The sequence below is a fragment of the Mauremys reevesii genome, unplaced genomic scaffold (assembly GCF_016161935.1).
Source record: "Mauremys reevesii isolate NIE-2019 unplaced genomic scaffold, ASM1616193v1 Contig12, whole genome shotgun sequence".
In the NCBI taxonomy this organism is placed as follows: Eukaryota; Metazoa; Chordata; order Testudines; family Geoemydidae; genus Mauremys; species Mauremys reevesii.
In genome coordinates this window covers 541,266-567,916 of record NW_024100738.1, presented here as the reverse complement: position 1 = coordinate 567,916, position 26,651 = coordinate 541,266, and the positions used below count along the sequence as shown (strand labels likewise).

Sequence of the window (26,651 nt, the reverse complement as noted above, 5' to 3'; positions counted from 1 at the left end):
AGGGGCTGGGTAGATAGGAGTCCTCCAAGGTCACAGAGACTGGGGTCCATGAGGCTAGAGAGGCTGATTTCCGGTTCCTGCCTCTGCTGTGTGTCTCAGGGACACAGGCTGAGCCGGGATCCCCGCCCCACCCAGAACCAGGGTCGGATTCTCTCCCCAGGGACGGAGCCCGGTGGGAAAGTGAAGATCGGGGCCTCGTCACCAGCATCGATAAATGTCACCTGCCCCCGGTCACAGTCCAGACAAACCCGGATCCTGCTGGAGGCCCAGCTCAGGGGCAGGGGGGTGCGAGGGGAGGTGAAAGCCTGCAACCGACCCCAGCACTGCTCCACAGCCCAGATCCCCCCCTTAGGGCTAGGGCTGATCCATCCCTTCCTCCCCACAGACTCTCTAGCCACCCCCACAGCCCAGAACTCCTCATCCCCCACCTCCACCTCCCAGCAATGTCTCCCCGAGGTGAATCCCTCACAGCCCAGCACACAGAACACAGTGTCAAATCTCTCAGGGTTGTCGGGCAGTCGCTGCCGTGTGTCTCTCCGTCTCACACTTTTCCGATCCTCAGACAGGACGAGGATGGGATGAGCCGTGTCTGGATCCAGAGTCGCATGCACTGGGGAGAGAGAATCAGAGCATTAGGGGCAGAGCTCAGCCCTGGGGGAGGCTGGGACCATTTCTCACACTCCCCAGCAGCCCTGTCCTGGCTGGGTCAGGCCTCGATCCCAGGGAGCTGCCTCTGTCCTGGGTACCTGAGACTGAGCAGAGATGTCACTGCAGCTCCTCAGTCTATGTAATACGACCAACTTCATTAGTTTCTCTTTTGCCTGCAAAAGCTTCAGCTCCCTGCTCCCCCTCTTGGGACTGCTCCATTCTCAGTGGCAGAGGCACAGCCAGGAAGGTGTCGGAAGCTTTTATGGAGGAGTTAAAAAACTGAGCGAGAAACTCCCTCCCCTAATGCAGCCTCCACTCCCAGGCCAGGGAACATAGAGGAAGGTGCAGTGTTGCGTAAGTGCCACTTATCACCAGAGAGGAGGAGGAAGGATTGGTTGGGGTAGCCCCATCCCCAGCCCAGAGAGAAGGGAGGAGCTGCCAACATCACAGGAAGAGCATCTCCCCAATCCAGGAAGCAGGGAGCAGCTCCAGTGCAAGAGCCCAGCCCCGCGCAAAGGAAAGGCAGGATGTTGGAGAAGAGCGATGGGGAGACCCCTGCACCAGGTGAAGCAGAGGGATGTGGCAGAGAGCTCTGTTCAGAGGCGACCCTGTTAAGAGTGTTTCTGGTCATCAGAATGGGCATGAACTCAGCATTAAGGGTGGTGTCAGGACTGTTTGTGTGTCCCCGCCCCCTCCATGGCCCGGACCGAGGCCGTGTCCCCTGGCCAGGCTGGGAGACTTGCCCACTATGGAGAGCCCCTGACACTCCACCTGCCCTGGACATGGGTGCGGGGGGCTGTGAGAGCAGCCTCCGGCCCATGTGCCCGCTCTCCAGGATGTGGCATCCTGGGGAGGTGGAGGGTACAGGGCCCCCCAGTGCAGCCTGGCCTACCTGGGTGGTGGCCCCGGTTCTGGCTTCAGGCCTGGCCAGGGGGCAGGGCCTCTGGGAAAGAGGAGCAGGGGTGGGGCCTTTGAGAGGGGCCAGGACTGGAAAGAGGCTGGCGCCGCGGGCAGGGGCTGCGCTACAGAGGGAGGAGCTGATCAGTTGCCCTGCCCAAAGCACAGACACTGCTTGTGACACTCCATGCCTGCCCGAGGCTTGCAGTGCGGGGAGGGGGAAGGGGAACGTGGCACCCTGCCCTCAAACTATGCCCATGTCAAAAAGTGTCCTGAACATCCCACTTTTAAAAGTGTGTGTGTGGCAGGGAGTGGGGGGGTGGGGGGAACATAGGCTCCTGGATCCACTGAATCTGTTATTTTTAGGGCTGTGTGTGTCGTGATCGCTGTCAGTTTGGTTGGTAACTTTAGCTACAATCTCATGAAGACGTTTTCTCTGGAATTTTCTCATAATTTAAAAACAATCTCCACCTGCAAACTCACCCAGTCTGGGGGCTCCTAGGGGTTCCCCGCTTTTTCTCTCCAGTGCAGACGGCAGAGTGTCTGGAGGGGGAAAGGATAAGAGAGGTGAGATTTCAGACTTTCATACTTATAACAGCGTCCCCACTCTGTAACTTTTATAATTATGACAGAGAAACAGACAGAGACACTCAGTTATTTAATATAGAAAGGTCTGAAACCATCTCTTTCCTCTCTCATTCAGGCATCTCCCAGCAATGGAACCAACATCCTTGCAGCCTCACAACCATCCCAGGACAGACAATCTGTAAGTGAGATTTACTTTTCCCCTCCTCATCCCCTCCCTCCCTTCAGACTCCAGTTGGTTTGTCTCATTCACTTACGGCCTTGTGTCATAACGTAGACTCAGATCATACAAAGACTTTGGCATAAAAATAACTTTACCCACTTGAGTCCCTTTGACACTACAGAGAGCAACATGAAGGGGCCCCCACCCTCCACAGGCAGATAGAGGAATAATAATAAAATCATTTCATAAATGTGGAAACTGAGGCAGGGGAAGGTTGACTCTATGGGCCAGATTCACCCCAATGCTGGCAAAAGGAGAGAGGGGAGGGGCCATTTGTGACTCTGCTGTTCAGTGGCTGCAGGGGCTGGTGCAGACCTTGGCACAGGCAGAGTAAGTTCTGAACCAGCCAGAGCTACTTCCCTATGACAATGGCCCCCGTGTGTCTTGCCCAGCGTGCAGAGTGTCAGAGGCCCAGCTTTACATTGCGCACCTCCCTCTGTCCCTCGTCCACCCCCTCCCTCTTCCACCCGCCCTCAGCACCCCCACCCCATTCCCAGCCCTCTCAGGAACACGCCTTGTGCCTGCAGCTGCTGGGGAGGAAGCACAAGAGGCCCCTGTGCTGGAGACATGGCAGGTGGGTGAATGGCTGGTTTGGGGAGGCCAGTCGTCCCCCCCAAGTCCTGTCCTTTCTACTGAAGCTACTTCCATGCCCACTGGAGCCCACCCAGACCCATTGTAGCCGCTAGCTCCTGCCCAGCACACCCAGCCCATGGAGTGTCGGCCAGCTCCAGCCTTCCCAGTCATAGAGCATCAGGGGGCCGGGAAGCAGGGGCCGCGCTGCCAGACCCGACCCCGGCCACTCCTCCCTCTGCAGCCACCAGGCCCAGTGAAGGGCGAAGAGCAGCCTGCTGCACATAGCTAGGAGGGGGCCTGAGCTGGGCTGGAGCGTGTACAGGGCCACCCATGTCTTTTTGGGGAAGCGATGCCTTCCCTTGCCTTCGTTACCTGCCGCCCATGGCTGGAGGATTCCTCACTGTGTGGGAGGAGCTTTCTCCTTCCCCAAAGCCCATTGGCTCAGCACAGCTGCCATCCAGTACCAGAGCAGAGTGATGGGCTAGGTCCAGTTTTAACAGACGACCTCTCATTTCTGGTCTATATCTGGGATGGCGACTGTTAGGCCCTGGGGCCTGGTTCTCAGAGGAGTGGGGCACCTGCATTGACTCCACCTGCAGCTCTCTAGATGGGACAGAGAAACGTAGCTGCCCCAAATTAGTCCATTTTGCTAATTGGGGCCCGAATGTCGTGACCTTCAATAAATCATGAATTCATGTGAGCCATCCCGACTCCTGGGCCCCTGCTACATCTGCTCCATTTGTCTGCTTTCCACTGTTTGTTATGCTAAGTATTGAGAATGCTACAAGGGTCATTTCTTATGCAGCAGTTTGGACAGACCACGATTGTGTGTTTACACTGACTGACTCGACTTTGGCCTGGTGAGCAGTTTGCTGGACGTAAGGGAAGTGTTGCCTTAAGTGACCTTGTTATGAAGTGATGTGTTCATAAGTTGCTCTGTGGGACAAAGATGTTTTGATCACACAAAGAGGTTAAAGTCAACACCCCCAAAATGTACTGTCCAGGAGCAGTTAGCAATGTTCAAAAACTGCGATATGGAGACAAGATTGAAAGTGACCTGGGCATAATCAGTGGTAAGAAATAAGGATTATTATGTCATGGAGATCAGCAGGAAGCCTTGCAGCTCTCAGCTGCTGCTGACAGTGGGCCCTCAGCAGTGCCTAGCTGCAGCAGATGCCTCGGAGCTCCCAACTGCTGTGGGGGTGGGGAGGGGTAGGGGACCCCAGAGTCCCCAGTCACTGTGGGTGCTGGACCCTCCTTCTTCCCTATTTTGTCAGGGATATTTTTAGTAAAAATCACGGACAGGTCACAGGCTTCCGTGAAGTTTTGTTTATTGCTCGGGACCTTTCTGTGATTTTTACTAAAAAAATCTGAGCTGAAATCTGAATCTTAATAATATTTCAATCAGAAAAGAAAACAACAACATGAACATAGCTTGGACATCCAAAAACCTGCCAATCAGGAAGTTCATGTATGTGTATTGTATGAGCTATATATGCTATTTAATATTCATAACACTCAAAGATGATTGGAAAAGAACTAATACATACATCATTTGGACACGTATAATATGTCAGACATTGTAAGGGGTTCTCGGAGCTTCATAGGAGAAATTCACTGTGACCTGCCTATGGCCCAGGAGAAGATAATTGGCTAGTTCTTCTTTCTGTATGTCTGTCATTTCTTACTTTAAGAGTAACTGTAATGGCAAGGCAGGCTTTTGGTAGAAACAAAGGTTTGAATCAATCAATCAGGGTGACTTGGACCCCAAGTGTGTGACATTCTCACCCAAGAATTAAAGAGAAGCATCATCTAACTATGAACCAATTGCCAAGAGCCATTCTCCTCCCACAGCCACAAAAGCTTTTCCCAATTTCCACTCTAGATCCCTTCTAGGTACCTTTGAACTTCCTCAGAGGCTCCATGAGAGCAAGAGTTTTCTGGGACAAATCGCTGAGTCTCTTTTCCAGTTCAGGAGAAATCTCCTCTGGCTGCTGGAACTTCTCCTTCTCACACCTGGAGAGAAACAGTTTCACATGGTTACATTTTACTTAGTGACACTTTATAATTTGTTGTCAGTGAAAGTTGCTGCTTTAATGGGTCTGGAGTTAGAATTCCTCTGCTTCTCCCAGCCTCAGAGCAGGTGTAGTTCACGCTCTGCCAGTCAAACCTTCACTCTGAAGATCCCATTTAAATCTGGCCTGGAGAGACCAGCTCTGGGGATAAAAGGGGAATTGAGTCTCCATGGCCAATTTGCTCCTTGGCCTCCATGCTCTGAGGGTCAGGAGGTTCCCAGGTGAAGTGCTGTAGAAATCTGCCTCTAGGAACTAGACTGAGACACCAACTACCCCTTCCCCAGCTCATTCCACACAGGTCTCCAAACAGCCCTCAGATGGGGAAAGGCTCTTGAAAACTACTGCCCTGGGCTGAATAGTGACCAGGACCCAGCAGTGACAGGCCCATATTCCATCCCCACAATCCTGATGCAGCCAGTCCCCCAGGGACGTGACATCTCAAGGAAATACTTGAGGTCAGGCCTTCCCACTGAATGGAGAATTCCAGAGTCTTCTATAAAAGGGTGAGAACATCAGGATAAAGTTCATTTGAGAATTTTGTGTCCAACACGTGACCTTCCCCACACATTTTGGCAGGGATGGTGTCCCTAGCCTGTTTGTCAGAAGCTGGGAATGAGCAACAGGGGATGGATCACTTGGTGATTCCCTGTTCTGTTCATTCCCTCTGGGGCACCTGACACTGAGCACCATCAGAAGACAGGCTGGTGGGCTACGTGGACCTTTGATCTGACCCAGTATGGCCATTCTTATGCTGTAGATTCATGTGGAGATGTGGTGCAAGCTCTTTCCCAGCATTGTGAAGTGTAAGGGGGAGTGAGAAAGAGACACATACCTGGACAAGGTGCTTCTGATGTCCTGGAGAGAAAGAGAGAGAATTTCAGGCCCACCTGACACACACTTCAAATTCCAAAGAAGGGATTTTGCAAGTATGGGGAAGAGAGGCTCTGTCCTGGTCCCAGAGCCAAGGTAATGAGTCTTTTCTATTTCTAGTGCCAATATGTCTGCGACTTTGCAATGAACAATAGTCATTCACATTTCAATAATGCACACATGGAGTTACTCTGTGATCTCTGATTGCTGGACACTTGTACCTATGTTTTAGGAGCTCTCCTGTCCCTGTGTTGGGATCTGGAGTATTTCTAACTCAGTCTCACCTGCAGGAATTCACTTGCTGGCTTCTGACACTTCCCCTCCAGCTCACTGATCAGGTTACTGAGATGGGAAATTTCCTCAGAGACTTTGGTGATATTTTCATTCTGTATCTTCGTTATCTCCTTCTCCAGCTTTTCCAGTTGGGCCAGCAGAAGCTCCTCTTGTTTCTCCAGGAATTGGTGCAGTTGCTGAAAATCAGCTACAATTTGCTGCCTCTTCTTTTCTATCTGTTTCTGTAAAGCAACAGGGAAAGGGCTGGTCAGGGACATGGAGGCAGCCTGGAGTGGGGGAGGGGATCCTTTCATTGAGTGCTGAGTGTGCAGGAGGGAAAACTTCTTTGTAACCCTTAAGGTTTCTGACACTTGACTCTACCCTGTGGTTACCAGGAAAAAGTTTCCCTTACACCTTTTTCCATTTCTCCCCATATCTCTAAAAAGGAATGTTTTCACATCTGACCTGGTTAAAACTTTGCATTATCATGAAAGCATGAAGCATGAAGATCCTGAGCAGCAGGAGTCAGGAATCAGCATTACACTGATAGACGTTCCCAGGGGGTGGGGGAGGAAAATCAAATGATTTAATAATGCAAGAAATGACACAGACACAGGCAAAGCCACTAGAAATTAATTCATTCACTGGAATGGAAGGAAGTCTAGATTCTGCACATGAATCTAACAGAGAAAAATCCATGATCATGGAGAAACAGACATGCCCACATTCACCAATGCCACAGAGGAATCTGCCTACAAACAGATCTCTCACCACAAGTCTTTGCACATCAGTAACAAGAGGCACCTACCATATACTTCGGGCTTTTCTCCTCTCTAGTCACTTTAGATCCCAGCAGCTTTTCTCTCTCCTCCCTCAGAGTCTTCAAATGAGCCTGGATTTTTTCCTGTAGAAACAGAGATGATTTGGGAGGTTTTATTTTGAGTTTGAGAGGGGTGCATAGGGGGATATTTTCCCACACAAATCCAATGTAACTGTTGGTCCTAATAGGTTCATGACATTAGAGTCACCAAGGAAAAGAAATCTAAGAATGAAGACTGGGGATGTGTCATATTCTGGCTTGTTACCAATTCAGGTTCAGTCTTTTTAGTAACTGGAGAAAGACCTGAATTATCCAAGCTTGCCTGGTATTTATTAATTCATTAGTATTACAGAACAGAACAGGAAAATGGGAACACATGGTGGTGAATCACTACATTTAATTTTGAAAAGATCAAACTACCAAAGAGATAAATCCCAGAAACCTCGTCTCCCTGCTTGGCCTGGGAGTTTTATCAGGGCGTCTGTCCCTCTTAATGGCCTCACTTCAGCATTGCTCAGGGCTGCTGCTGGAGTGGCAGCATGGCCTAGTGGTGTGGTTGCTCAGCTTGGGCCTTAGGAGACTTAAGTTCTATTCCCAACTCTGTCACGGACCTGCTGGATGACACTGGGCATGTCAAACTGCCCCCCTCTCAGTGCCTCTGTTTCCCCTTCCACCCTTTTTCCATCTTGTCGAGTTAGACTGTAGCCTGCTCAGGGCAGAGATTGTCCCTCACTGGGGTTTGTGCAGTGTAGTGAAACATGCTGTGCTGGCAAACCACACACGTGTTTATTACATTTACTCCTGGCTTAAGGTAAAGCAATGCTCAGGTTATTGATTAAGCATAGACTAGGCAATAGCGCACGTAGCCCCTCTAATAGCTCACGTAGTCTCTTCACCATTCATGATATATTGCACAAGGGGAGATGGCTGTGGGTGAACCAATCAATATGTTACAAGTAACCATGATCTCATGCTCTTTGATCTAATTACTAATAAAAACCCAGCTCAAGAGAGCTCGGGACGCCTGCTTAACAAACCTCTTGACTCCGCGTCTCCTTGATCCCAACATCTGGTGACCCCGACGTGATTCACCGGATCCCGAGGACCCCTGCTCATCCGACTGGAATAGTCTAGGTGCACCCGCTGGAAACAGCCACTCGTGAGTATGGGGAGCGATTTATCAGTGCCACAAAAGGCTCATGCTAAGGAATTATTTAAGCTCATTGAGGGGAGCGGTTGCCCAGCGGTTACGCTGCGGCATGTAGAGGATTTTGTTAAGGAAATAGAATGTCAATGCCCCTGGTATCCCGAAGAGGGGTCCCTGCAGCAAGAAGATTGGCAAAAGATAGGAACACAGCTCTTTGAGAAACCGAGAGCAGCAGTACAGCACCTGCTCATGTGGCAGCGCTGTACTGAGGCAGTGGGAAAACTGGGGCCACAGGCGTCTCTCACTGCCGCCCGCTCGCGCTGACGACACCGCCTCCGCACCGCGGGTGCTACCACCAGCGCCTGCGGTGTCGGATACGGGCAGCGGCCCTCGGATCCCCGTTGATAAAGGAACTGATCAGCCTTGTTTCCGGGAATCGTGGGGCTGCGTCCGCGGCGGTTGCGTTGGCACGTGAGACGGGGGAATTGAATTTGGAGGAAGAACATCAGTGGGAGGGGGAGTTGCCCATGTTAATGCCTATAGCGGCAGGAGTCGATGCACAGGGCAATGCCACCAGAGAGTGGACGGCACTACCGTATACAGTACTGAGGGAGGTGAGAAAAGCTATCACGGAGACAGGCATCAGGTCTAATTTTGTGGCAGGCATCTTAGAAGGAATTGGAAATGGCTACATTATGGCTCCACAAGATTGGAAAGACTTATTTCGTATGGTGCTGACCCCCGCCCAGTATATGGTGTGGGACAGTGAGTTTAGGTTAGCTGCTGTGGGATACTCAACCCCAGCTGCCACGCCTGACCAGATTTATGGAGCAGGCCAATTTAGCACTATAGAGGGACAGTTGGAGTTAGACCCAGATGCATATATTCGTACTAAACTTAGTGTTATGAGAGCTTTCAGAAGGGTTCCCGTAAGTGGGAAACCGACTAGGTCTTTCACAGCCACCCGGCAGCAGCCTACAGAGCCGTATCCGCAGTTCATAGATAGGCTCAAGGAAGCAGTACAGCGGCAGGTCGATAACGAGGAGGCACAGACAGAGCTTTTACAGCGACTGGCCTATGAGCAGGCTAATGCTGATTGCAAGAAGGTACTGCAATCTATAATACATCGCCCCTCGTACACTTTAGCGGACATGATTCAGGCTTGCGCGGATGTCGGTAGTCAAACCCATGCTATGGCTCTTTTGGCGGGGGCTATAAGACAAGGTAATAAACCAGCAGGAAATTGTTTTAATTGCAAAAAACCGGGACACTTTAAAAGCCAGTGTAGGGCACCCGGAGGGGGAGCACATAAAGGAAGGCCCCAGGAAGGGGGTAGGCCCTCCAGAAAATGTCCTAAATGCAACAAGGGGTATCATTGGGCAAATCAATGTCGATCAGGACTGGGGCAGGGAAACCAGTGATCAGGCCCTCCCCGGGCCCCGGAAAAACAACGGGGGCGGAAGAATTGATTAGAGCGCAACCGGCAACGACCGGCAGTGCTGGAATAGACTTGTATAATCAAGAAGAAAAATCCTCATTCTTACCGGGAAGTTCTTTAATGCCTACTCAACTAAAAGGGCCCCTTCCTGAAGGGACGGTGGGCATTATACTCCTCGGTCATCAGCAAGTAAACAAGGAATTATGGTAGTTCCAGGAGTGATTGATGCTTATTATCAGGGAAAAATATATGTTCAGTATTGGAGTCACCTGCCTTTTACTTTAAGACGAGGGGACTCCTGGGCACAAATGATACTGTTGCCATATGAGCTCCCTGGAGAAAAATCACAGGTAACACGTACAGGAGGCTTTGGATCAACCCGTACTGAAGGCGACAGCGACTCTTCCTTTCACCCACAGGTGGCGGCGTTGGTACACCGAATATCCCTGCACAAACCTCAACGTAAGTATAACCTCCAAGGTAAGTGGCTGACCGGTTTGTTGGACACAGGGGCGGATGTTTCTGTCATAGCTGAAAAGGATTGGGAACCTAAATGGCCCTCTGAGATAGCCCCTGCGGTATTTGGGGTAGGAGGAAGCCAAGCATCTAAAAAGAGCTCTCAATGGTTACCGGTAAAATCCCAGGAACAAGGCCCCATAATAGCATATATTCAACCCTGCATATTGCCTTTACAGTTTAACATTTGGGGAAGAGATTTGTTAGAACAGATAGGGGCAAAACTGGTTTTGGAAGATGAGTAAGCCTCAGGCTCTTCCGTTACAGTGGAAAACTGATAAACCAGTCTGGGTAGAACAATGGCCATTACCTAAAGACAAATTAGAAGCTTTGCAGCAATTAGTTGAGCAACAATTAAAAGATGGACACATTGAGCATACTACAAGCCCGTATAATACTCCTGTTTTTGTAATTAAGAAAAAATCAGGAAAATGGAGGCTCCTTCACGATTTGAGGGAAATTAATAAAATACTAGAACCAATGGGCCCCCTGCAGTGTGGCCTCCCCAATCCAAATTTAATCCCTTATGACTACCAGGTAGCAATAATTGATTTAAAGGATTGTTTCTTTACAATACCGTTACAGGAAAAGGATAGAAAGTATTTTGCATTCACAGTGCCAGTCCTGAACAACGCCCAACCCACAACACGTTATCATTGGAAAGTGTTACCCCAGGGCATGTTAAATAGCCCTACCATGTGTCAGTATTTTGTAAACACTGCTCTTCAACCTTTCAGAAATAAGTTCAAACAGCTACTTGTATACCATTATATGGACGATATCTTAATAGCCGGTAGGCCCCTACCCACCACATGGAAAAGTGAGTTAACTGATATCTTAAGTCAATCGGGTCTGGTAGTAGCCCCGGAAAAAATACAGGAAGCCGAACCTTTTCAATATTTAGGTCATAAAATGCTTACAGCATACTCCATGCCCATACTTCCAAAACTTACCTTGCCAAAAAAATTAACATATGTAGTACTACAGCAAATTCTGGGATCCATAAATTGGATAAGACCGTATTACAAGATTCCCACATCTATGCTAACTCCACTGTTTAATGCCCTAAAATTAGGAAAGCAACCGGGAGACATAATATCACTAACAAACGAACAACAGGAGGTAGTGCATAAGGTCAACGAAGCCATGGCAGAAAGATGGGTAGATAGAGCAGTACCTGACGTGCCCCCGTCCTTAATCATTCTTGGGGACACTAAGCAATTCATGGGGGCATTACTTCAACATACAAGTGAGAGAGAATTTATCCTCGAGTGGATGTATTTACCACACACACACAAAAACACACTCGTCCCATTGTCTGGAATGTTTGCTCAATTAATCACTAAAGGACGCAATCGAGCACTAAACTTGTTTGCCATGGATTTAGTAAACATTATTATCCCCATCCCCATCGCCACCTGGGAAGTTGCATGTATGCACTCGGAGGAGGTGCAAATAGCCCTAGCCAATTATGTTGGGTCCGTAACTTACCATACTCCCAAGGATCCTCGTCTCCAAGTTGCTCAGCATATTCCACTGAAAGTATTTTACTTGGTATCTCCTGTTCCCATACAAGAAGCTCTTACCATTTTCACCGATGGTGGCCCATCTAGAGGGGTGGTCGCTTGGAAAAAATGACCAGTGGAAATCCCAGTTTACCTTACCGCAACGCTCTCCTCAGCGCATGGAGCTAGCTGCGTTAATTCTTGCCTTTAACGCATTTTCTGATCAACCGGTTAACCTCATAACAGACAGTTTGTATGCTGCAAATGTTGTTAGTAATATTGCTTCTAGTTGTGTTACTGCATCTTTGGATAATAATTTGCTTGGTTTATTTCTTTCCTACAACTGATATTACGTCACCGATTTACATCTATTTTTATTGCACATGTTAGAAGTCATCAGCCTTTCCCCGGAGAAATCTCGCAAGGCAATGCCTATGCTGATAACGCCTTAAAGGCTTTCCCCTGCTCTCCTATGGAAAGTCACTCCTTACATCACCAAAATGCTAGGGCATTGGCCAAGCAATTTTCCATACCACTATCTGATGCACAAGCGATTATTCAGCAGTGCCCTGAATGTACTGGAAACCTCGCAGGCCCCGCTATCGGGGTAAATCCTCGGGGGCTAGGTGCAAACCAATTGTGGCAAATGGACGTCACTCGGTTCCCACCATTAGCTCCCTGGTCCTATTTGCATGTAGTCATAGACACTTATTCTGGATATATATGGGCAACGCCACAAAAAGGGGAAAAGGCAAAACATGTCTGTAATCACCTCATTCGTTCCTTTGCAGTGATGGGAAAGCCGTCAGCTTTAAAAACTGACAACGGCCCAGCCTATTGCTCTTCAGCGATGGCAGCGTTCTGCACGCGATGGGGAATCAAGCATACCTTTGGCATTCCATACAATTCCCAGGGACAAGCCATTGTAGAACGAGGTAATCGCACATTAAAAAATGCCCTCCTACGGCAAAAACAAAAAGGGGGAATTGTCCCCGGCAGCCTGACAGAAAAGGAAGAATGGCTGGCTCAAGTACTGTTTACACTCAATCATTTAAATCTATTACCTTTCAATTCTCAATTTTTCACCAGGGCACAACGGCATTATCAGACGACCGAAGTTCTTCCTGCTCCAAAGGTAACCTATCGTCAGCTACCTGGCCCGGAGTGGAGCGGACCTGTGCCACTAATCACCTGGGGGCGCGGTTACGCAGCTGTATCAACACCAAGCGGCCCGCTCTGGGTACCTGCACGATACGTTCGACCATACAAGGATGGCGTGGCATCAGGGACTGAGCAACCCCATCCCTGACTTCAACATACACTTATATGATGAACAAGCAAATGTTTGCATATGTTATTGTTATAGCTGCAGGATTAATACTTTGTTGCTGCATATTACAGTGTATTCCTTCTTCACTTATTAGCCTATTTGTCCAAGGCTGCCCTTGGCAACGACTTAATACAAAACAGAGCATTCATTATGCCTGCAAATTGCTTAAAAACAAAAAGGGGGAGATGTAGTGAAACATGCTGTGCTGGCAAACCACACACGTGTTTATTACATTTACTCCTGGCTTAAGGTAAAGCAATGCTCAGGTTATTGATTAAGCATAGACTAGGCAATAGCGCACGTAGCCCCTCTAATAGCTCACGTAGTCTCTTCACCATTCATGATATATTGCACAAGGGGAGATGGCTGTGGGTGAACCAATCAATATGTTACAAGTAACCATGATCTCATGCTCTTTGATCTAATTACTAATAAAAACCCAGCTCAAGAGAGCTCGGGACGCCTGCTTAACAAACCTCTTGACTCCGCGTCTCCTTGATCCCAACAGTGCAGGGCCCAGCACCATAGGCTCAAGCACTCACAGAAAAAAAATGGTGCGCTCAGCCCCCACTGGTGGCCCAACTGATCAGTGCCTCCCACCTGTCTCAGATCAGTTGCTCAGCAGTGGGTTGGAGGTGCTCAGGGGGAGAGGATGGGGCACACTCAGGGGAGGGGGTGGTACAGGTGAGAAGAGGGGGTTGGGAAGAGGCCAGGTGAGGTGGGGCCTTGGGAGAAGGGGTAGAGTAGGGGGCACGGGGCCTAGGGTGGAGCACTGTAGATGGCCGGACTCATCCCTGCAGCACCTCCTGCTGGTGACTTACAGGAATTAGCTCAAATTCCAGGCCAGAGCACCCTCTGCAGGCCCGTGATCCACCTGTCCTCTGGCCCCAAGTCCCTCCCTGGACCCCAGTGCCCCTTTTAACTGCGTCTCCCCCTCCCAGGGGAGCCCCCCCCACTATCCCCACTTTGCCTCAGTATTGGCTACTGCCCAGTCTCCATCTAGCCCCCGTTCCCTGGGGCAGACTGCAGTATCAGCCACTCACCATCAGCAAAGCGGTTCAGACCTGCCGCCTTTGCCTACCCCTGGGCTGCCCCCTGCAACCCCCAGTACCTTTTGGCCTTACACTAGGCCGCAGCCTCTGCCTTTCCCCAGCCCTGCTCCACTCTAGGTACCTTATCTAGCTCCCTGCAGCCAGGCCCTTCTCCCCCTACAGGCAGAGGGAGACTGCTGAGCTCCTGGCTCCCAGCCTTTCTATAGGGGCCAGCTGGGCCTGAATGGGACCCGGCCACAGCTAAGCCTGCTTTCCCCCAATCAGCCCAGGCTTCTTGCCCCAGCCACAGCCCTCTCCTGGGCTGTTTTAAGCCCCACAGGGCAGGAGCAGGTAATCACCCCGCTACAAGCACGGGTTGAGCACCCCTGTGGAAATGAGGAAGCCAGCAGCTGCACCCAGAACAATCACGGTCAGATCTCATTTGGGGTCTGTTGGGGCTACTGAGATGCAAATAGTGATAATAAACACTGTGGTACCAATCAGTAACAACAACAGCTTGTAACTGCCTATTCTCCACTCTGAAGGCAACACTCTCAGATAGACTGGCCTGCAAGTGTCTTAAACCTTACTGGTCATTTAACAACATCTGTTCTGTAGAAAGTTCCCAGATGTCACCAGTGGGAACTGGGTTTGAAGTCTCAGAAAAAACTATCTCACATCAGACATCTTTAAATTTCTCAGGTCCTATGTCTCTCTTGCCACACTGCCATATAATTTACTTTTTCCAGCATCTATCATTCAACAAAGGCTTTACAGAGCGGAGGTATGCAGTTACACTGGGTTCTCGGCAGCCATGGGACCCTCTTGCCCAAGTGACCGGAAGAGGGAAATGGTTTGGAAAAGAATTCAGCTTCTCAGAGACATGTTTCTTGCACTGGGCATCTTTAAAGTCTTCATGCTGCATAATTTGCTTTTTATAGTATGTTTCACACAATGGAGGATATACAGAGCTCAGTGATGCAGTTACACCAATAACCACGGTAGGCAACTTGCTATGAAATTAAGCTGTATTTAAAATCCAAAGTTATTACTCCAATTAATAACTTAATAAAATATCCAACTTAACAGCAATTCCTTACTTTGTATGCCTAGGCAGCCTCCTCCATGGGACCACCATGGGAGCTGCTTTTGCCCCTCCAGGCCCATGAACATGATACAGGTCTGTGGTGACCTAAAATCCTACTTTCGACGTCTCCGACTCAAGGAATATTTCCAACACACCTATACTAACAATATACTAACCCACAGAAACCTTCCTACCAGCACTACAAAAAGAAGGATTCTGCCTGGACTCCTCCTGAAGATCGAAACAACAGACTGGACTTCTACATAGAGTGCCTCCATCGACGTGCATGGGCTGAAATTGTGGAAAAGCAGCATCACTTGCCCCATAACCTCATCCATGCAGAACACAAGGCCATCCACAGCCTCAGAAACAACTCTGACATTATAAGGAAAAAGGCTGACAATGGAGGTGCTGTCGTCATCATGAATAGGTTGGAATATGAACAAGAGGCTGCTAGACAACTCTCTAACACCACATTCTACAGGCCTTTACCTGCTGATCCCACTGACGGTTACCAAAAGAAACTACACCATCTGTTCAAGTAACTCCCTGAAGAAGCACAGGAACAAATCTACACAGACACACCCCTAGAACCCCGACCAGGGGTATTCTATCTGCTATCCAAAATCCATAAACCTGGGAATCCTGGATGCCCCATCATCTCAGGCATTGGCACCCTGACAGCAGCATTGTTTGGCTATGTTGACTCTCTCCTCAGGCCCTACACTACCAGCACTCCTAGCTATCTTCGAGACACCACTGACTTTCTGAGGAAACTACAGTCCATTGGTGATCTTCCAGAAAACACCATCCTGGCCACTCTGGATGTAGAAGCTCTTTACACCAACATTCCTCACAAAGATGGACTACAAGCCATCAGGAACAGTACCCCCGATAATGTCATGGCAAACCTGGTGACTGAACTCTGTGACTGTGTCCTCACCCACAACTATTTCACATTTGAGGACAACGTGTACCTTCAAATCAGTGGCACTGCTATGGGTACCCGCATGGCCCCATGGCGTGCCAACATTTTTATGGCTGACTTAGAACAACACTTCCTCAGCTCTTGTCCCCTAACGCCCCTACTCTACTTGCACTACATTGATGACATCTTCATCATCTGGACCCATGGAAAAGAAGCCCTTGAGGAATTCCACCATGATTTCAACAATTTCCATCCCACCATCAACCTCACGAAACGGGGCTATTCAGCGAGGGTCGATGCATCGAAGGCTATTCCAGCCGGTGAGCAGGGGGAATCACGTCGGGGTCACCAGATGTAGCAATGAATCAAGCCAAGTCCGTCAGTCTGTTCCAGTGGAGCGCCCCTCGTGGGAGTTTTCCACATTCTTTTATTGTAATGGTTACATAAATCATTCTATTATGCGCATGTACTAACATAAGCCAACTTCTCGCCCCCTCCCCTGATTGGTGCTCTATGCACTGCGTACTCCAGTAGTAAACACCTGGTCAGCGCTTAATCTGTGTGTCTCCTGACCGGAAGTGTGGGGGGGTGGGAACCACTTCAGCCGCTCCAAATCTGGGGGCGGTTTTCCAACCCTCTTAGTGCTTGAGAAGTGTAACATTCCTACACCAAGGGCCCTCCCCCCAGCCAGGCTGGAAATGAGATCCAGGCCACAGTGAGAGCCCCTCAGGGAGCCCAGGCAACTGTGGGGAGCCTCGGACTCTTCATTTGCCCTGGGTGGGAGACTGGAGGGCCTGAGAGCAGCCTCTGGCCCATGTGCTGCCCAGGGCATCTGGAGGGCCTGGTCTCCCTGGGTAGCTCTTAGGTGCCTTCTTGGAGGGGGAGGGGGAGTGGGCAGAGGAGGATCGGGGGCAGGGTCCCATGGTGATGGAGGGACTAAGGCCCACCTCAGTCCCTCCCCCACCAGGAGAAGGCACTGATGTCACAGCCCCTGCTGCTCCGTGCCTACCCAAGGCTAAAGAGGCAACATGTGGTGGAGGCATTTGCCCCCAGATGTATTGGGATGCCTGTGGCAGGGACACCCAACAGCAAGGAGGCAGCATTTCCCCTGGCAGTAGCACTGCCCCTGTCGGTCATGGAGGGAGGAAGAAAACAGCAGAGTGGCTCACTGCCAGCTGAGCCCTTTCCCCACCACATGGGGCAAGGTGGCTGAGGACCCCAGAACAGTAGTTCTTGGAGTGACCACCCTATTGAGATCCGTGGGGCAGTTACCTCTTCCCAGAGCTATTGGCTCAGGCTCTCTGCAGACTCAGACACACGGCACTCTGTCAGTGAGGCTTGAAAGTTATAACTCACTCAAACTTTTCTTTTCAATACCTATGGGCTAGAAAATTACTTTTTGGTTGCGGATTTTTTTATTATGAAACCTGAAGTTCTGTTTTAATCATGTGACTCCAGAGGTGGGTCCCTAGGGAAGAACCCATAGTACCAGTGCTTAAACCCACTCCTGTAGACATGTTCCATCAGGGGTGAAAGATTCTTCCTAAAATTGGAGGTGCCATGAGGCCCTGCCCACTCTGTGCCCCTGCCCTGCCTGCCTCTTCCCCAAAGGCCCTGTACCAGGCCAACCCAGAAGCTGGATCTGAGTTGTGGAGCCCAGGTCCCTTCATCTGCCCAGGGTTGGGGGGATCTGAGAGCAGCCCCCAGCCCATGTTCCTGACCCCCAGGCTCTCTGCCCTGGGCAAGTGGAGGGTCTGTGGCTCCCTGCAGCTGCGCACAGCTCTTACCATGGCCTGGCTGTGGCTCTTTGGCTCCTGAGTCCCAACCCCCGCCCAGGCCAAGCTGGAAGCTGGAGCTGGGTCAGAAGAAGAGCTGCACTGGCACCTGTGGGGAGCCATGGACCCTCAGCCTGCCCTGAGCAAGTAAAGAGTCTGCGGCTCCCCACAGATGCCTGGGCTCCCTGGGCTTATTCAGGCCGGGCTCCAGCTTCCAACATGGGTGGGGCCTTAGGGGGGAGAGGAGAGGCAGGGGACCGGGCTGTGGGGAATAGTGGGAGAGCCATGACCCCTTGGCCCTCTCTGTTCCAGAGCCCGTCTGTTCCATGCAGCAGAGTGGGGGCTGATTTGTTCATTATTCATCTGAATGCCCTGCTGGCAGTGCCTCCCTACATCTTGTTTCAGTCTGGTGTGTGAGGAAAATGCCTCACACAGAGCTCTAGTGCCCACCTCTCCCTAATGAACAATGTGGGGTTGATAGGCTGGGTGCCATCTGTGGCCAAGGCTCCCTGCACCTGCCCAGAGAAAGGAGCCTGCAGGGCAGAGATTTAGGTGGAGCCAGAGAACAGGGGAGAAAATCTGGGAAACTGGGAGATTCTGTGGCTCTGAGTCTGAAAAGGGAAGGATTGAATTAACCTGGATCCAGAGTGTGTCCTACCTTGTATTTCTGGGCAGCGTCCTCCATGAGCAGCACCGTGTGAGATCTGTGGTCTGGGGATCTCTCACAAACCACACACACGGCTTCCCCGTCCTCTTCACACAACAGATCCAGGGCTTTGCCGTGTCTCTCACACAGAGTCTCTTTTCCTGGTTTGAAATGCAGTTGTTTGATTTTTTCCACTATGTTTCCTAGCTGATAGTTATTCCGGAGAGCCCCTTTCCGGATTCGGGCTCTGCAGCTGGGGCAGCACAAAGGGTCAGAGCCCACCTCTGCCCATGTCTCACAGTGCTGAGTGATGCAGCCTCCGCAGACGTTGTGCCCACAGTGTATGGTCACTGGGTCCGTCAGATATTATAGGCAGAAGGGACATTTGATTTCCTCTTGGATTTCCCGTACAAGAGTCGCTGAGGCCATGGCTGCTGGGATCTCTGGGCTTCTGTTCTCTCTGCACCAGAAATGCTTTTGCTGATTATGGGCAGTCCCTGCCCCACCTCTTATCAGCTGCACAGGTGCAGAATGAGATGAAGAGAAAGGAGAGGCCAGGAGGTGGAGCAGGAGAAAGATAAGGAAAGAAGGAAGCAGGAACTACAAAGGCCAGGAGAGGGGTGTAAAGGAGCAGAAAGGGAAGGAAAGGAAAAGGTGGGACGGATACAAACAAGATCACAACAACTTAAACTCAGGGTCTTTCTACACAGCACGTGTCCAGGCGGGGGTCAGGCAGGACTGTCCTCGTGCAGCTAGTCCAAGCCACCCCCTTGGTGCTGTGGCCACATTGCTCTTGGTAGCGTGGTTGAACCAGCAGTAGCATGTGTACATGTACCCAAGCTGGGAATCACATCTCCCAGGTGCTGTGTAGACGTGTCCTCAATCGAACCAGGCCATTCTTAATTCACAGTGAGGGCAGTGATGAGCTGCCTAAATTTTAACAACCGGTTCCCTATAAAAAGTTCTGATTTAAGGGGAGGAGCGGGGGAGGGGCCGGGGCAGGCGGAGACGTACTTGTGGGGCGGGAGGCCCCTGCAGGGCCTGGGGCAAATTGCCCCACTTGCCCCCCCCAGCAGCCCTAGAGCTTGCAGCCCCCTCCCCCTTTACGTTGCTGGCAGCTCAAAGCAACTCCGGAGCTCAGCTGAGCTGCCCAGCTGATGCCAGCAACTGGCCACGCTGCAGCTGGGGGCAAGGGCTGGGGGAGCCTCAGCCTCCCCAGCTGGGAATCCTGGGAGCAACAGGATGGTCCGGCCCGTGGACTGGAGTTCTTTGCCCACCCCTGGCCCTTTAACCACCGGTTCTCCATGGAGGTCTAATTTTAGCAACCGGTTCTTGGGAACCTGTGGGAACCGGCTCCAGCTCACCACCGAGTGAGGGTGTCCACAGACTGGCACTGGAACAACACAAGGTGGGAACTAAACCCCCTTGAGTGATTTCAGTGACAATGTGTGTGCAGAGGAGCCTTGGCGTGGCTGTGTCTTGCTGAACATCTAACCACCCACCTGGGACCAGCCGAGCTACAGGGGCTCCCTGGGTTAAGGTCAGAGGCAGCTGGTGTGTGCTAGTGACAAGGCAGGAAACCGTAAACAGCTCATTAATCTATAGGAGCAACCCTTGAGCTGAAGGGTGATTTTATGGTAAATATAAATGCCAGCTAAGAGCTGGAAAGAAGTTTTACAGGTTTAAAATTTGTAACAATCCTGCCCACTCCCCTCCCCCCAACTCCAGCTGCCCCAGGCTCTTCCTGTCTTTTTTTCTCCTTGGGCCAATACTGAGCCCATCATCACAAAACATTGCAGCCTGCAGGCGTTTGTGTGACATGTGCCCCAGGGCCCTGTGGCTGGTGGGCATCTTCCTATGGAGATACCCTGAAAGGAGCAGAGTGTGTGTGTCTAAGGAAGACTAGTCAGGCTTGGCAGAATTCATTTTATGTATAGAAATTTTATATATATTTAACAGATAGTACTGCAGCTAGTTTTAAGCATTTTTTCAATATTTATTGAGTTAAATTTTCACAATTGCACAAAACTCTGGATTTAGCATTTCCTTCCAATTGTTCTCAATTTCAGTTTTCACAGTTGCTGGAAATTATGCAGGATACATCAATACCAAGTCAGACCCCAATGATTTAATGTCAACAGACACCAAGTTTCAAAAAGCTGAAGCTTTATAACCATGAAAACACAGATGGTCGCATCACCTGTCAAAAGATGCAGAGTCACTGTCCTTCAATCAAACACAAATAAGTTCTCAAGCAGCCTTGCTCTTACTTTGTGTATCTCTAATTTTCATTTATTATCAATTGAAATATTTTATTCATTGGTCTGTGTGTAGACAGCAAAAGCAACGTTTGCCAACATTTATGAATAAAAGCTAATTCTTCCCAGCCTTGTGATGATAAACTCTCAGGCTAAAAGCTGGGTTAAGTTGGAATAAGTGTTTTCGAGACTCGATTCTCATTTACACTAACGCTGCTTTGGCTCAGTGGAAAGGAGCTGCAGCCTCTCCAACTTCCATGATTTTATCATGAGTTTTACAATATTTGTTGTGTTTGATGAAGCCCCAGCTCCTGGAAGCATGTGAGGAGGTGAGACTCTCAGCTTTTGTTTTCTAAACAAAGAAAGAATCTAGCTCTTTTTGTTGCAGAAATAAAACATAAAAATGTCACCCCAGTGCAGTCAGGGCTCAAGCATAATTTTTTCAGGCCCAGTACAAACTAGTAACTCAGGCCCCCTCCCACACATGGTAATGGGGGTTGCAGCCTGGGCTGGGCCCCCAGGGTCTCTGGGCCTTGGTAAAGTGTATCCTTCTCCCTCCCCCACCCCCAGTTTGGGGCCCCTGAGAGCAGTCTAAACCTCTGAGAAACCAAAAGGCAAATAAAATAATACTAATAGTTACTATTTATTATTATAAAATCTCATGATTTTGGGGGGCTGGCCTGATTTAAGATTTTTAAATGCCTGGGGTTGGCAGTGCTGTGCCGGTGAGAATTCAGACCATAAATCTCTCTCAGTTACCCAAGAGAATCCCCTAAATGAGTGTCATCATTGATCTAACACAGCACAGTGAGTGATGTGGAGAAAGTGGATAAGGAAAAGTTATTTACTTATTCCCATAATACAAGAACTAGGGGTCACCAAATGAAATTGATAGGCAGCAGGTTTAAAACAAATAAAAGGAAGTTCTTCTTCACACAGTGCACAGTAAACCTGTGGAACTCCTTCCCTGAGGAGGTTGTGAAGGCTAGGATGATAACAGCGTTTAAAAGAGAACTGGATAAATTCATGGAGGTTAAGTCCATTAATGGCTATTAGCCAGGATGGGTAAGGAATGGTGTCCCCAGCCTCTGTTTGTCAGAGGGTGGAGATGGATGTCAGGTGAGAGATCACTTGATCATTGCCTGTTAGGTTCACTCCCTCTGGGGCACCTGCCATTGGCCACTGTCGATAGACAGGATACTGGGCTAGATGGACCTTTGGTCTGACCCGGTACGGCCGTTCTTATGTTCTTAAAGGGAAACGGTCACAGAGGACAAGCTATGGGAACGCACAGAGCTGGGCTGTGGGCCCCAAGCAGGACATGAGCAGAGTCCCCCCAGGCCCAACAACAGCAATTCCGGGCCCCAGGGCAGAACAGTCAATGGGCCCCCACTGGTGCCTGCATGCGCAAGCTGCGCCCATGTGGACTCCATCTGTCTGACATTTGGGCGGTGCTGCGCCTGTGCTGGCTGGTGCCCAGTGAGCTGTCAACTGCGCTGCTGGGGGCTCTTCCGGCACGGCCAGGGCTTCCACATCCCCACCCGCCTGCCTTCGCTCCTGCCACTAGTACCACCCCACGCGCCAGAGGTGCTGACTTTTAGTTGTGCCGGTGGGTGCCCCATCCCGGCTCCTCCTCCTTCCCTGAGGCCAAGCCCCCACTTCACCCCACTCCACCACTTCCTGCCCCTGCTCTGCCCCCTCCCCCAGGTCCCCTTCCCTGACAGTCTCCTTCTACCCACTGCTCACTCCTTTCTGCCCCCTCCTGCCTTAAGGGTGAGGTGTGTGTGTCTGGGGGGGCTCAGTCTGTCCCCAGAACTGACAATTTTCAGCATATTTATACACTTCTTTCATACTCTAGTTATTGAATGTGTGTCTATCACTGGTATCACACAATGTCATTATTAAAATAGCAGTGAACTACAGCATTACATTACCATGAATTACAGTGTATTAAAATCATTACACTCAGCTACAAGCTGCCTTCACTGACACCCCTGTGTAAAGACACTGTGTTCACTCTGTACCTCACCCCTGCTTAGCGCCTGGTGATGGCTGCTCCCCCCTCACCACACAGCGCCACTGATGGCTGTGGGAAGAAGGTGGATGGGAGACACAAGCAGTGGGGAGTTTTCCCTCTCTCCTTTCCTATCGCTCTCCCTGCCCCTTTCTCTCGCTCTTGTTTCTTTTCTAAGTCCTTGCTCCCCTTCTTGATGTTTCCCCCTTCTTGCTTCCCACCCATGCAGGGGTGGCATCTTATATGGGCTTGATGTGCTTAAGCACCAGGAATATTCAAGGCTTGAGGGCTCTGCTCCACCAATATTTGGAGCTGGGTTTCTCCCCTGCCCCCACCTCCGAGCTTCCCTGCCTAAAATAAAACAGCAAGTGCCTCAGAATGGACCCTGTACCTACAAGCTCTGTGTTAGACAGTGTTCCTGTCATCGAATAAACCTCTGTTTGACTGGCTGGCTGGCCGAGAGTCACGTCTGACTGCAAAGTGGGGGTACAGGACCCTTTGGCTTCCCCAGGACCCCACCGGGGCGGGCTCACTGGGGGAAGCGCACAGAGGGGCAGAGGATGCTGAATGCTCCAAGGAGAGACCCAGGAGGTGAAGACGTGTGAGCTTCTTGCCCTGAAAAAGTCTGCTCCGAGGGAGAGGAGGCTCCCCAAAGTCCTGACTGGGTTGGTGGGGAGCAGTTCCAGAGCATCACCCGGGCACTCCATGACACCCGGTACCCACCATAGGGGAGGCGAGTGGGCTTTTTGGACCTAAGAGAGTCCCTAGGAGCATGTGCCTTGACTGTGGTGGAGAGTGAATGTGCTGCGGAGTGGGGAGAGGAGGGGTCCCTCCCCTGGAGCTTGCTGCTGCCGGTAACGGGGTGGAAGGGGGAGTCCTCTCTGGCCCTAGCCCTGGGGCAGCCTGTCTGCATCCCAAGTTCCTTATCCCCAGCCCTGCCTCACCCCAGAGCCTGCGCCCCCAGCACTCCAGCCCTGAGCACCCTCCTGCACTGTGAACCCCTCATCCCCAGCCCCACCCCAGAGCCCTCACCTGAGGGGAAAAACGTGCAACTTAAACTTGGTGGTCAGTTTGGAGTATCATTGTGTTTAGCACAATACTTGATTATTTTACACCCCTTTAAAGTATATAGTCATATACAGGTGTTACAAAGTGGGAATGTTCTTAATGGTTTCTCTGAATAGTGTGTTGGTGCCTCAGTTTCCCCTATGCATTTCTCAAGGATCTAGATGGTGGGATAAGGGGGTGTGATTGTTGTAGAGCCCTAGAGTGCCAATGTGATGCCGTCTGCACAGAGAATGGCCGAAACCCTTTCTCCGGGCAACTGATGGCCTGGGCCGCACTCCTGCAAGCTGCCAACTGAAGGTGTTGGAGAACAAAGAGATCAGGTGGCCTCCTAATGCCTGGAAAAGAGACAAAGGCCAGAGGAGGGAGTGTCAGTGCCTGTGCGGACTTCCGGGAAGCACATAGTATGGAAGGGGATGCTGGGATGCTTTGGAACAACTCCATACAAAGCCAGTCAGGACTCTGGGGGAGCCTCCTCTCTCTGAGCAGACTGTCTCTAGGGCAAGAAGTTTACACCTTCCTGGGTCTGACCTCGGAGCATTCAGCCCTTCCACACCGTGCGCTTTCCGCAGCGAGTCTGCCCAGGCAGGTCCTGGGGCAACCAGAGGTCCCTGCACCCCTACTCTGCAGTCAGATGTGACTCTCAGCCAGCCGGTGAAGCAGAAGATTTATTAGACGACAGGATCACAGTCTAAAACAGAGCTTGTAGGTACAGAAAACAGGACCCCTCAGTCAGGTCCATCTTGGAGGGTGGGGAGCCCAGACCCAAGTTCTGGGTCTCTCCCCATTTCCCCAGCCAGCTCCAAACTGACACTCCCTCCTCTAGCCTTTGTCTCTCTTCTGGGCAAGGAGGCCACCTGATCTCTTTGTCCCCAACACCTTCAGTTGGTACCTTGCAGGGGAAACTGAGGCACCCACACAGGATTCAGAGAAAACATTAAGAACATTCCCACTTTGTCACAACAGGTGCAACAAAATATAATACCGTATATTGAAGCAGGCAAGTGCTGCTCCTGACTTTCCACTTTTAATTGACCCTTGTAATCTTGTGGTGCCGACACATTGTAGCTTCATTTTATATCGGCTTACAGGGCGAGAGCGGGGGGAACCACCATTTTGGGCACCACCAAAAATTATACAAACCTGCCGCCTATGCACCCATGTCTATTTTCTCATGTCTCTCTGCTCCCCATCTCCTGGTGGCTCTGTCTAGTGCCCACTCCCACCCACCCACTCAAAACAGCAGAGGAGGTTCCCCCTCCTCACGTAGGAAGGGTGGCTAGTGGTTCAAGCACAGGCCTGGGGTTCAGGTGTGCTGGGTTTGAGTCTCTGCTCTGCCACTGACTCCCTGCTTAGCCTTGGGAAAGTCACTTCACCTCTGTGTACCCTAGATCCAACCTGCCACGTGGGGCTAATGCTGACCCTGCCTCCGAGGCTGAATCCCTTCATGGCTGTGTGGTGAGGGGGGAACTGGAGATACCAAGGTGAGTAGTTTGGGCTGAATTTCTCCACAGCCGCAGAGTGAGAGCCAGCTCCACACAGAGGGCATGGGAGAGAGAGGGACTCAGCTGTCAGAGCTTCAGCCCCCCACCACACCCTGCATGGTTCCTGCTGGAGTCCAGGGCTTCTCCTACTCACCCTGCCCAACCCCCTGCCCAGCTACCACGGCCCAGGGCTTCTTCTCCCCACCCCTGCTCAGTGCGGCTCCTGCCAAGGTCCAGTGCTTCTCCTTCCCCTAATGTGCCACTGCACCCATCCAGCGTGTGCGCCTAGGAGCCCTGCAGCCTGCTGGGGCGAATTCAAAGGGCCTGGGGCACCCAGCTGCTGCCACCACTACCAGGCACTGGCAGCTGCCACGACTGGAGGCCCCGATGTCAGACGGTGGGTTCCTGTTTGTGGGTTGCTAAGCAGAGAGACACAACCCTCTGCAGCCCAGATATAGGCACCTATCCGTGAGAGGGGTGTGACTTAGGACATCCCTTCCCCCCTTGTCGGCATCTCCCATTGGCTAGCTGACATGGCTGCCCGCCTACTGAGGTGGCTTTTGTGAATCGCATTGTAAGGTGCCTGTGTCGCCCTGGCATTGTCTAGGGAGTTCTAGGCCCCTGACTCAGCTCTGAGGGTCACAGTGCTGCTGTCCCTGCGATTTTCTCACTGCCTAAAAATTACTCACTGTGATGCTCAGCACTGCAACACCTGAGTCCCTGCATGGATCGCACCCTGTGCAAACAGTCACCTCTCCGCAGAGCACAGCTGAGCAATTCCTGATTGACATGGGTGTGCACAGGACAGAGGCAGAGTACAGGCTGGTTAGTGACACATCACACAGTAAAATCCAAACTCTCTTCCCAGAGGCACAATATTCCTTGCAGCTGGAACATTAAAGTGGAACAAACACGAAGAATTGTTTGTAATGTTTTATTTACAGTAAGTAGCTGGAAAATAGGAAAGTAAAAGGAGCTGAGAAGGAGCTTTAATAAATGCAGCAGGGCAAGGAGATCCCCAGCTACTGAGAACAGTTTTCTTTATAGCACTAAAATTGCACCAATGGCCAGGAATTAATATAGGGAATTAATGAGTTACAGTCTCACTTTCAGTAACATGTAATTAATCTCCCCGTCCTGCTCATGTTCCCTTTCCTTTTGTACTGTCCTTTTCTATTCATTATTGTTCTAGCCTCACTTCCCATCCCTGTTTATTTCCCTGTGTCTCTCCTCCCTGTCACAGATCATCCCCCTCGGCTGCTCTCTTCTTTCCCTGATCTTATCCCTTCCCCTCGTGCTGATCCCGGGCTGGAAGCCCCCAGTGAGATCTAAGGACACAGATCTGTACAAAATGCTCCTGGCTGCTGCTGCTTCTCCCCAAGCCCCCAAACCCTGATTGATTCATGCTGGGTCCCTGCCACCCCCACCTGTCCCCAGCCTGGCTGTTAGTGCCACCCCCTGCC

General features: G+C 50.8%; 1 protein-coding gene and 1 long non-coding RNA gene across 2 annotated transcripts in view; one reads left to right on the top strand and one right to left on the bottom strand.

Annotated features, from left to right (window-relative positions):
* The window catches only part of LOC120392866 (tripartite motif-containing protein 15-like), a 29,803-nt gene extending 10,613 nt beyond the window's left edge, over positions 1 to 19,190 (bottom strand). Inside the window, exons 1-7 of the mRNA XM_039517542.1 lie at positions 19,081 to 19,190; positions 18,380 to 18,620; positions 6,953 to 7,048; positions 6,156 to 6,386; positions 5,834 to 5,856; positions 4,827 to 4,942; positions 2,029 to 2,088 (exon numbers count right to left, since the gene is read on the bottom strand). Coding sequence (XP_039373476.1) covers positions 2,029 to 2,088; positions 4,827 to 4,942; positions 5,834 to 5,856; positions 6,156 to 6,386; positions 6,953 to 7,048; positions 18,380 to 18,620; positions 19,081 to 19,190 — 877 coding nt within the window. The remainder of the gene's footprint in view (positions 1 to 2,028; positions 2,089 to 4,826; positions 4,943 to 5,833; positions 5,857 to 6,155; positions 6,387 to 6,952; positions 7,049 to 18,379; positions 18,621 to 19,080) is intronic.
* Positions 7,934 to 13,185, top strand: LOC120392861. Its single transcript, XR_005591807.1, has 3 exons — positions 7,934 to 8,123; positions 9,969 to 10,011; positions 12,660 to 13,185. It is a non-coding gene; the product is annotated as an uncharacterized LOC120392861 (long non-coding RNA).
* Positions 19,191 to 26,651: the final 7,461 nt, after the last annotated feature.